General features: G+C 39.4%; 1 protein-coding gene across 1 annotated transcript; it reads right to left on the bottom strand.

The window, feature by feature from the left end:
• Positions 1–10,838: 10,838 nt before the first annotated feature.
• Positions 10,839–11,839, bottom strand: LOC139856033 (glycine-rich RNA-binding protein-like). The gene is made up of 2 exons (XM_071845268.1): positions 11,601–11,839; positions 10,839–11,389 (listed from the first exon to the last, which is right to left on the bottom strand). The coding sequence occupies exons 1-2, from the start codon at positions 11,712–11,714 to the stop codon at positions 11,006–11,008; spliced, it is 498 nt and encodes a 165-aa protein (XP_071701369.1). The 5' UTR covers positions 11,715–11,839; the 3' UTR covers positions 10,839–11,005.
• Positions 11,840–12,050: the final 211 nt, after the last annotated feature.

The following is a 12,050-nucleotide window of genomic DNA, read 5'->3' as shown; positions in this document are numbered from 1 at the left end:
TGGGGGAGAGTTAATCATTCACGGTGATAAGCGTAGAAGACTTGTGCCGATATGCACCTTTGCACGGGCACATCGTTTCCTTGTTAGTGGTGGCATGGTTTTTCTTGCCCATGTTGTTGATACTCGTGATGAGCCACCACCCATTCGTGAAATTCCGGTGGTTAGTGAATTCGAAGACGTTTTTCCGGACGAGTTACCGGGTGTTCCGGCGGAAAGACAAGTTGAATTTCGCATTGAGTTGGTTCCGGGGGCTACCCCATTGCTAAGACTCCTTATCGTTTAGCGCCAATGGAAATGCAATAGTTGTTAAATCAAACCCAAGAGTTGCTTGAGAAGGGTTTTATCCGACAGAGTGCTTCGCCTTGGGGCGCTCCAATTTTATTTGTGAAGAAGAACGATGGTAGTATGCGGATGTGCATCGATTACCGGGAGTTGAATAAAGTGACGATCAAGAATCTTTATCCATAGCCTCGGATTGACGATTTGTTTGACCAACTCCAAGGTGCAACGTATTTCTCCAAAATCGACCTACGGTCCGGCTATCACCAAATGCGGGTCCGTGAGGAATATATCGAGAAAATGGCTTATCGAACGCGTTATGGGCATTTTGAGTTTGTAGTTATGCCTTTTGGTCTTACGAATGCACCGGTGGCATTCATGGATCTTATGAACCGAGTGTGCCAACCTATGTTGGACAAGTCGGTAATTGTGTTCATCGACGACATACTTGTCTATTCGAAGAGTATGAAGGAACATGAGCATCATTTGCGTAGTGTGTTAAAGACGTTGCGGAAGGAGAAGTTGTATGCTAAATTCTCCAAATGTGAATTTTGGCTAAGGGAAGTTCAATTCCTTGGTCACATTGTGAACAAAGACGGTATTCAAGTAGATCTGGGGAAGATAGAGACGGTGAAGAGTTGGAGACGACCGACTACGCCTACGGAAATCCGAAGTTTTCTCGGATTGGCCAGTTATTATCGTCGGTTTATCCAAGACTTTTCTAAGATCGCTTCTTCGTTGACAAAATTGACGAGGAAGAACGCGAGGTTTATTTGGGAGAACGAGCAAAAAATTGCTTTTCAATTGCTAAAAGAGAAATTATGTCAAGCTCCGGTGTTAGTGTTGCCGGAAGGTGTAGAAGACATGACGGTGTATTGTGATGCTTCGCTAAATGGGCTCGGGTGTGTTCTAATGCAAAGAGGTAAAGTCATCGCTTACGCCTCTCGACAATTAAAGGAACACGGGACGAGATATCCGACTCATGATCTTGAGTTGGCGGTGGTTGTGCATGCATTGAAAATTTGGCGCCATTACTTGTATGGTGTCAAGAGTACGATTTATTCGGATCATAAAAGTTTGAAACATCTCTTTAATCAACGAGATTTGAATTATCGTCATCGTAGGTGGATGGATGTGGTAAAAGACTATGATTGTGAGATACTTTATCATCCGAGCAAGGCGAATGTGGTCGCGGATGCGTTAAGTCAAAAGAGTCATCACCCAGCGTTACGATTGGGATTGTTACGTATGATTATTACTAACGATTTTCTTGAAAAACTTGGTGTGATCCAAATAGAGGCTTACGTTCACAACAAGCATGCGGAACGAATTGTGGGGCAATCGGAATTCATTACTATGGGTTCGCGTGGTTTGTTGTCTTTTCAAGGAAGAGTGTGGGTGCCTAAGATGGGTGATTATCGACAAGTGCTACTTGATGAAGCACATAAGTCAAGGTATTCCATTCATCCGGGCGCGATTAAAATGTATCATGATTTAAGGAAGGAGTATTGGTGGTCGGGCATGAAACGTGATGTTGTTAAGTATGTTGAGCAATGCGTCACGTGTTTGCAAGTTAAAGCCGAACACCAAAAGCCGTATGGTAAGTTGCAACCTTTAGAAATCCTGAAGTGGAAATGGGAGCACATGACCATGGATTTCATCACAAAGTTACCTAAAACGGCGAGAACCCAATTTGATTCAATTTGGGTGATAGTTGACCGATTGACAAAAAGTGTTTTGTTTCTTCCCATTCGAGAAGCGATATCGTCGGAGACCTTGGCTAAATTGTTTATCAAGGAAGTAGTCGCTCGACATGGGGTTCCTATATCTATTATTTCGGATCGAGATACTCGTTTTACATCTCGGTTTTGGGAAAAGTTTCATGACGATATGGGTACACAATTAAAATTGAACACGGCGTATCATCCTCAAACGGACGGTCAAACCGAACGTACGAATCAAACATTAGAGGATATGTTACGGGCGTGTATTATTGATTTCGGTGGTAGTTGGGACGAGCACTTACCTTTGGTGGAATTCTCGTACAATAATAGTTATCATACTAGTATCGGAATGCCACCTTATGAGATGCTTTATGGGCGAAGATGTCGAACTCCAATTTGTTGGGGTGAAGTGGGACAAAAGGAAATCGGGAGTACCGATTTGGTTCTAGAGACGAATAGCAAGATTGATGTGATTCGGGATCATTTGAAAAAGGCGCAAGATAGACAAAAGTCGTATGCCGATAAACGTAGGCGAATGATCGAATTCCAAGAAGGCGACATGGTGATGCTTAAGGTTTCACCATGGAAAGGTATTATTCGATTTCAAAAACGGGGAAAGTTAGCTCCTCGGTTTATTGGGCCATTTAAAGTCTTAGCTCGTGTGGGCGAAGTCGCATATCGCTTGGAATTACCCGAGGAACTTGCGGGGATTCATAATACATTTCATGTTTCCCATCTCCGTAAGTGTCTTGCGGATGATTCTTCATGGGTGTCATTAGACGAAATTGAGCTAAACAATAAGTTAGAGTATGTTGAGGAGCCGGTTGCAATACTTGACGAAAAGGTGAAAAGATTGAGAAATAAAGAGGTAAGAACTTATAAGGTTCAATGGCGTCGAAGTAAAGGTTCCGAGTTCACTTGGGAGTCCGAAGAGTTTGTTTTGGTCTATCTTCCGGCTTGTCATGCGGCGTGGATTGCAAGGGCGCAATCCGGTTCAAGTGGGGGAGAGTTGTAAGATCCAGTTTTATCAGTTGAGTTGGACGTCGTCCAACTTGGTGGGATGCCGTCCAGTTTTGAAGGGCTGGACGCCGTCCAGAAATCTGGACGCCGTCCAGATGGCCTGACGAGCCAGCTTTGGCATTTTGTTATTTAAAAAGGGGTAGTTTGGTAATTTCACTTGGTGGACGACTTTAAGGCCCTAGCTCAGTTTTGGTGAGCCTCATTACTCCTTTTCCATCTACTTTATCATATTCCATTAAATCCTAGAGAGAGAGGAGGTTCTAGAGTGAGAGAGCTCCATTAAAGGAAGAAAGAGGTTGAATCGGGTCTTAGCGCAGGTTCTAAAGTTGTTCATCTAGTCGCTAGCTACGTGGTGATTGTGTTGGTAAGTTATAAAAACTATTTTCTTTACTTAAATTGTGTTAAGGGTTAGGGTTTGGGTTAGTGTTGCACTTAAAACCCATTTGTTAGTGATTTGGGGGTTTTGGGTAAGTTTGGGTCATGAAGACCCAAAAGATAACTAACCTAGGGTTTTGAAATGTTAAAGTGTGTAAATGAGTCTTAAAGGCTTAGTAAATCACAAGCACAATTGTAGTTAATATTAGTGGGTGTCATTTGGGTTGTGGGTGACCCAAATGGGCGTGTTGACCTCGAAATGGGTCTTGGGCGACCTAGGTTGTTAAATGTGTATGAGAACACACTAAACTTGCGATTATAAAGTGTTTAAGACCATATTTGGCTAGTGTTAGGGTTTTGTTGGTGTTGACCCAAACATTAGGGTTAGGGGTGCAAATGGGTCAGAATTGCATCTTGGGTCAAAATGGCACTAGAATGGGGAGTAAGTTGGTTGACCAACTTGTGTTGTGATTGATTATGTGCTATATGTGATAGGTACGTTACATTGAAGTTGCAAGCTCGGTTATCTTTCGCAAAAGACTCTAAGGTGAGTGGAATAATTATATGCGTAGGTATATAATGTATTTATTTGTTGTAGCGTGAGATGTGAAGTGTCGAGGTGTTAAGACACCATGTTTCACGTGACGAGTGAAGCATCGAAGTGTTAAGATGCCACTCGAGGTGAAGCATCGAGGTGTTAAGATGCCACCTAGGAGTGAAGTGTCGAGGTGTTAAGACGCCACTCCATAAATAAGGGTGAAGTGTCGAGGTGTTAAGACGCCACCCGAGGGTGAAGTATCGAGGTGTTAAGATGCCACCCGGGGGTTAGTTATACGAGGTGTTAAGTATACTAATGGATGTTGTGAACTCCGATGGCCTTTCGCGGGCGCCATTCCCTTGTACGATTGGTTAACCATGGTTATTGTGTTGAGTTGTAAGCATATTATATGGTTCGAGTTATATACATATATATATGCCTTGTTCTGCTAGCTTGTGATATAGAAGGTTGATAGCCTTGTACTTGGGATGTTAAGCCCTTTTGTGTTGCTAGCATATATGCGGTATTGTGTAAGTGTGCAAGTAGGTATTTTATATATGTACGTGTATAACTATTGCATTCACTAAGCGTTAGCTTACCCTCTCGTTGTTTACCTTTTTAGGCTCCGGCGTGGACAAAGGCAAAGGTATTCGGTTGGATTAGTGGTCTCCCGCTTATTTTGATAGGGGATGCTTTTGGTTAGCATTTGGAAGTTCGGCCAAGATTTGGGTAGTTTAACCCCAAACACCATGCTCTAGTGTCGTTTGAAAATTAAACTTGTTTTGGTCGAAACTTGTATTTTTGATCGAAACGCGTAAGACGGGCCGATGTGGGCCCGATGTTGTAAAACTTGTTTTGATGATGGAAACCTCTTATTTTATTATATTGTGATACGTTGTAAAAAGGTTTTCGTTTAAAAGTGTCGGGAAGTGGGATTTCCGCTCACGTGAGTTGGACCCGGGGGACAGCAGCTTTCAGGCAATCTGGACGCCGTCCAGATATGCTGGACGCCGTCCCGGTCTTAAGTGCTGGACGCCGTCCAGTTGTGCTACAGCAGAAATTTTTTTTTAGTGTGTTTTTGGTGAATTGAAGTCGGGATGTTACACAAACCTCGAATACATCCAGCTAAATAATAACCAACTAAATGGGCTTGTTCCACCCTCTATTTCAAATTGTTCTAAACTAGGTATTCTTGCAATGGGTGAGAACAGTTTTAGTGGGATGTTGTCAATAGATTTTGCGAAACTAACAAATATAACTAGAATTGAGTTATATGGTAACAACTTCCATAGGCATGGAGAAGATAATGACTTGAAGTTCATCGATTCTCTGAAAAACTGTAGCATGTTAGAGATTTTGGAACTTACTAATTGCAGTTTGCAAGGAGTACTCCCAAGATCATTTGGTAATCTTTCCAATCAGCTCCAACTTTTATTATTGGGAGGTAATCAATTATATGGGAACCTGCCTTCGAGCATTGGTAATCTTGTTGGTTTAAATGGTTTAAGTTTACCAGAAAACCAGTTCACAGGAAAAATCCCAGATACAATTGGTATGCTTCAAAATATACAACAAATTGATTTATTTGAAAACAAAATTTCAAGGCCTTTACCAAATTCCATCGCAAACTTATCAATGTTAAGTAGGCTTGATTTACATTCCAATAGGTTAGAAGGTCATATTCCATCAATTTGGGGGAATTGTCATAGTCTACTGGCCTTGGCCCTCAATCATAATAAACTGAGCGGCAAAATACCAAGAGAACTTCTTCAACTTCCATCTCTGTCCATAGCATTCTTTCTCAAAACCAACTGCAAGGTTCAATACCATTAGAGGTTGGAGACCTAATTATGTTGGATCATATGGATTTATCTAATAATAATTTATCCGGTAGTATTCCGAATGGCGTTCATAGGTGCACTGGCCTCACATATCTATCCCTCGGAGGCAACCTATTGCAGGGCACAATTCCATCTTCATTAACTTCCATCAAAGGATTGGAGGTGCTTGATGTCTCACCGAATAATTTATCAGGCCAGATTATGCAATTATCGGGTCAGTTATCATTAAAGTTTTTAAACCTATCCTTTAATGATTTTGAGGGTGAAGTACCAATAAGTGGAATTTTTGCCAATGCAAGTGAATTCTCTCTTGTAGGAAATATAAGGCTTTGTGGTGGCTTGATTGGACTTGGATTACCTAAATGTAAGGAGACAAAAAAACATGAGAGAAAGTTGATCCTAATAGTCATCTTGTGTTCGTCCACAATTTTTGTCATATTATGTGTCGTGTATGTTTGGTTCAAGAAGAAAAGCAACGGACAACCATCTCAATCATCAATGAATGATCGATTCTTAAAAGTTTCGTATAATCAACTTCTCAACGCCACCAATGGCTTCTCTGAAGCGAATTTGATTGGTAAAGGTGGATTTAGCTCCGTTTATAGAGGAATCCTTAATGTAGTTGATGACAGAATTGGCCGAAAATTTGGATGACATGGCACCGAAAAATTAGTGATGGGGCGCCACCTCATCAGATTCGATGACGTGGCGCCTATGTGGATTCACATATGGACGAATATTACCTTTATTGATTTTTTTTTCAAATTAAAATCGTTTTTTAGCATTAAGTTCGAATCAAATCCTTGATAGGAAAATGAAAATTTGATATTCACTTATCGGGAAAAAAATGAATTTTATGTTACCCTTTTTGGCTTATTTGTCCTAAAAAGTATCTCCTGTATCTAAGGCCATTTTTAACGCGGCGTCAGAGGGGTCCTGTCAGGCTCTTTGGCGCCCTTTGACGCCCCTAACGCGGCGTTAGTGGTAACGCCCCCGGGGCGTCAGTTGAAAATTTCACGGAAAAAAGCACGTCAGAATTCGTGGTTGTTTCTGATTGGTCCATTTTTTAGCCGTTTGACAATGGGTCTTTTTCAAATTTTTGTTTTTATTTTTTATTTATATTAATTTATATTCTTTTCTATATAAACCCATCAAAACCTATTAATTTTAACCAAGGTTGGAGAACTCGGATCTCGGGGAGATCTCGTTTGGACATTTTTGAGGAGATATCGGCATCTCGGAAAAATCTCGGGGAGATCTCGGACGTTGACTTACATTGACTTTTTAGGTTTTTTAGTATAAATTCATATATATAAATAAATATAAGTATATTTTTATAAATTTTTACCAGATTTTACAAGAAAATTCGAGAAACGCGTGAGAAAATTTGAGAAATTACAAGATTTAAAAGAAAATCTGAGAAATGAGCAAGAAAATCAGATAAATAGTGGCTTTGACCAAATTTGACCTCGTTAACCGGGAAATCTCGGGAGATGGACATCTCGACTCGGTTGCCTTCCAAAAACGAGATCTCGGGGAGATCTCGGGAAGAAACAAGGAGATTTACAACACTAATTTTAACACATCAAACTCCATATTTTCTCTCATTTTAACACTTTCATTCAATTCAAATTATTTATATAATTATTAACACTACGAACTAGTTTATTTTATAATTTAATTTATGTAATGATTAGATTTTAAGTATTTTTGAATTATATTAATTTATGTTATGGTTGAATTTTATGAAATATTAATTTGTGATGTTTCTTATATTTTATATGCATTTTATTTTATAAAATATACTTTGTATTCATATTTAATTTTAATATAAAATAGAAAAGAAAAAAGAAAACTAGTAGGACCCACATTTGGATGACACAGAAATGAGGCGTCAGGGTTATTTTGTGTTAAAAACTGACATCTGCCACGTCACAGGCATATTGTAATTTTTGACCAAAAAGTGTACAATCCACCTGTGACGTCACAGGCTGGGTTATACATGGTCTAATATTTGTCTACACTTATTTACTTTTTTTTTTATTTTTAACGGCAAATTTTCGCATCAAATACTCTCATTTGCGACCCACACACGCTAGGTAGGCAACTCCAAGGATTGACCCGGGTTGATTGGCAACTAATCGCGGGTTCCGGGTTGCTTGACAACTAATCGCGGAAAAATCCTTGAGCAAACCTCCCCCTTATCGGAATTGACCCCGGGTTGCTTGGCAACTAATCGCGGGTCCTCTACTAAGGCTTGGAAACCATTCAGGCAATGCCTCGATGATACACTTCTTTACCGTTACACATTCACCACTTCTAATGCTTTATTCGACATTTCCCAGGACCGAGCCAGCTTTAATTCGAGTGTTGTGGGTTACAGGTCGGATCAGCACATGAAGTTTTAAAAATGTTCAAGAAAACTGGATTTTCGTTATCGGTACTATGGTTTTCAGGAAATTGAAATGTAGCAGTGGCCGGTTCATAATATATTTGCACATTCTATCTATATGTTACAAAATTCAAAAGTAATAATGAGATCCATTATATAGCTAGTAAACTAAAGTATATGTGAATCAACGCATGAGACAACATTCATGAGATTATTTGATATCGATCTATAGCAGTAATTTGTTCTTGATCATTTTATTCAAAATCTTACTTTTTGATTTATTTTTCAAAGAAAAAGTTTTAATTAAAGTTTTCAAATACAACCCTATGTAACAGAAAATTCAGTGTCTATATAAGCCAGGGGCGGTTTTTAATGGGGACAGGCGGGGCAGCCGCCCCCAGTGGATTTGCAATTTTCAGTGTAAAATTTTTGAATTTTTCGACTTTGCCCCAGTGGATTTTTTTTTTGCCCCAAAACCTATATATTTTGCCCCAAAACCTTTAAATTTTGCCCAAAAATCTCCAAATTTTACCCAAAAATCTCCAAATTTTACCCCAAAACCTTCAAATTTTGTCCACAAATGTTAAAATTTTGTCCCAAAACCTCTTTAATTTGCTTAAAAACCTCCATTTTTTGCCCCAAAATCTCCATATTTTGCCCAAAAAATTGTCACGGTTTTTAATTTTTTTTTTGCCCCCGGTGACTTGGAATCCTGGTACCGCCACTGATATAAGCAACTGAAGAACACATAACTGTACTGTTCTACAACTAACGGAACGAATTAATAAATTCTAAACAGCAAGTAGAGCTTACGATAAGCAGTTCCATCTATCATTACTCGTTAACCGCAAGCTAAACACATTATCAAGCTAGCCAACTTGCAGTTAAATGTTGACCCGGCCAAATTAACCCCATATCTTAGCAGCCTTTAAGACAGCAATACGATCCAACTCTCAAACTCATTTAATTATTGTCTTCTATGAGAAATTAGTTGCCCCACTGGTCTTTTTCGATTATGGATGCACAAATGGCATTTGCTTGCAAAATCGCAAGATAAAAGGCAACACTAACTTATTCTTATGGTATCACATTTATTTCCAGAAATGAACTCAACAAAACCAATAAGTTGCAAGTCATCATCATTCTATCGGCGTACATGTTTCCATTTTTACAAGACCGGTTACACTTAAATGCTCATACATCAAGACTAAGCCATTATTTTATTTATAACCCGTTTAACCGACTTGACTTATTTCCATTTCAGCAAAATGTGTTTGACCCATTCGACTTAAAAAGGAGCAAAAATCGACCCATTTGTAGGCAAATGGGTATCAGCACGGCTGGCTTTAAATGTCGAATACTAAGGGATGGCACCCGCAGGCGACAGGCGCATATACTTTAGATAGCCAGTAATTTTGTTTACCCGTCAGAGCCCGCGTAGCTTTCAGTGGAAAATAATTTTCGCCCATGCCGTAGCCAGCAGATACCCATGACACATGGATAAACCCGTGTGTCATAGTATATACAATTTAACTAATCTAAACAAGGTATCACAAGCTCATTGTTCCGCTCAGATCTACCCGCAACCAAAAGTTACGAGAAATACTCTTTCCATCTTAATTGCTACCAAAAATATTATGCTAGTTTTGGTGCCAAAAAAGTGTTTCCAAAATTTGTTTCAAATCTTTTGAATATACACTAGTAATAATACCAAATGGCCTACAGCTGACTAATGTGCAACAATTTCACTAAAAAAGCCTAGAAGACTAACAACATATAAATAACTTTCTTACCATGTTGATGCTTATGCTTATAACTATGCTAACTTATGACTGAAATATGCAAGCCATTGCCAACATTGTTTTCTGGTCTTAATTGACCTTACTACGCAAAACAGATCAGTAAGCTAGTTAGATTAACAAAAGATATTTGCTATGTGAATTTTAGTAAAAGATTGATTGTTTGCAACAAGCTAATAAAACAGGCTCAAATTCAATCACAATTTCTTCATATAATTACCTAAACATAACGAACCACGGATCAAAAACTACGACTATAAAGCAACAAACCTATTAACGCTAAAATCACAATTCACACATAAACATCAACACCCAACCTCCACCCTTTTGGTGGAGGTCAGTAGACGATTCTGGTAAGTGTGTCTATGGTGGGTCATGGGTGTCGAAAGAAGTGTGCTGCCGGCCTGCCGTGCTGTCTCATAGGCCTCATCTTTGTCTGGTTGCGTCTACAGGGGTGTTTCCAAATGACGATCTCCCCTATCAAAGATCTTTGATGATCAGGTTTTCTTGCAGCTTCTGAAGATTGATATCGGATTGTTGTTCTCCCACAATCAACGCTTTTTTTTTTCAATTTTAGTGCATTCAATTGTTAGGTTGGTTTTCCTTTGGTGTGTTTAGAAATTTTATTTTCAATAGTAAAGTGTTATTTATTTTGTTAGACCATCTATTTAGGGTCCATTGGTATGTTGCTTGCAACTTCGCATTGATTTGAATCTCCTAATGTACATGTTGGGTATTCATATCTAACATATTACTCCGTATATGTTAGCTATTCCATTTTCTAAGTTTGCTAATTGGTGTTAACTGATAATACCAATCATAAAACAAGAGACGAATCACATTTGCAATGGCACTTATCACCCATACAGATCCAACAATAGTATTTATCCATAGATCAATACATCGGAACCATTTTCATAACCACAAACAGATCAAAAACGAAAACACGATCACCATAAAACACCAACAGAATAATATAATAATAATAATAAGGTGATCCAGATAATTCTAAACACCTAATTAATTATTTTCATACTCTAATCCCTCCAGTTACCACCAGATCCACCACCTCCCCTTGAATAACCACCATCACCACCACCATATCCACCACCACCTTCACGGCGACCACCATAACCACCACCTCCTCCTCCATATCCACCTCCACCTTCACGACGTCCACCATAACCACCACCACCACCACCTCCGTAACCACCACCACCGCCTCCTTCACGACGTCCTCCATAACCACCGCCACCGCCACCGCCTCCGCCGCTGCGAGACTGAGCCTCGTTCACCGTGATGTTACGTCCGTCAAGGCTTTGACCGTTCATTCCTTCAATTGCATCTTTCAATGCTTGTTCGTCCTTAAAAGTCACAAATCCAAATCCTCTTGATCTTCCAGTCTCGCGATCATTAATAATCTGCACGAGAAATCAATCAATAACTATTTGACATTTCACACGTTTATACAATTAACAAATTATTTCGATTTCGAATTAAAATAAAAACTCGTGGTCTAATAACGTACCGTTATATAAATACACAGTAACAAAATGTAAACGAGTAACAGAACAGAAACAGATCAAGTAAAGTAACAGAAACCGGATCGAATCACGGAGACAACAAACGGACCTTCGAATCAACGACCTCGCCATATTGAGAAAACGCTTCTTCGAGCGATCGATCGGATGTGGCCCACGCCAGTCCACCGACGAAACATCTGTACTCAACATCAGCAGAAGCCATTTTTGAGATAATTATTAGAAATGTGAAAATTAAGAGAGAGAGCTTGTGTAAAAATGAGGGATAATTGGCGTCGATTTATAGGCACTATTTTAGGGTTTGTTAGGTTGTTCCGAGGGCGCAGTGCACTCATTGCCGCTCCTGTTGATTAGGTTAACTATGGGTTTGAGTTTGTTTGGTTAAATATGACTACGGTTAGCCATAAAAGTAACTAGTGTTAGAAAGATATTTTTTTGGGTGTGGTAGATATTTTTATGTTCACACGTGTTACTGTCCTTGTTAACCTGGACTTCTCAAGTGTGTGTAACTCGTGATTAAAATGAGGTTACTTGATTTTAA

The sequence above is a fragment of the Rutidosis leptorrhynchoides genome, chromosome 6 (assembly GCF_046630445.1).
Source record: "Rutidosis leptorrhynchoides isolate AG116_Rl617_1_P2 chromosome 6, CSIRO_AGI_Rlap_v1, whole genome shotgun sequence".
Lineage (NCBI taxonomy): Eukaryota > Viridiplantae > Streptophyta > Magnoliopsida > Asterales > Asteraceae > Rutidosis > Rutidosis leptorrhynchoides.
Note: the sequence above shows the minus strand (reverse complement) of the source record. Positions and strands in the feature narration are given on the sequence as shown.

Bases quoted from the DNA above. Each gene is read 5' to 3' on its own strand.
- LOC139856033 (XM_071845268.1), bottom strand. From the start codon at position 11,714: ATGGCTTCTGCTGATGTTGAGTACAGATGTTTCGTCGGTGGACTGGCG. The intron at 11,390-11,600 runs GTCCGTTTGTTG...TTTCTCGTGCAG, and splicing joins GCGAGGTCGTTGATTCGAAG to ATTATTAATGATCGCGAGAC.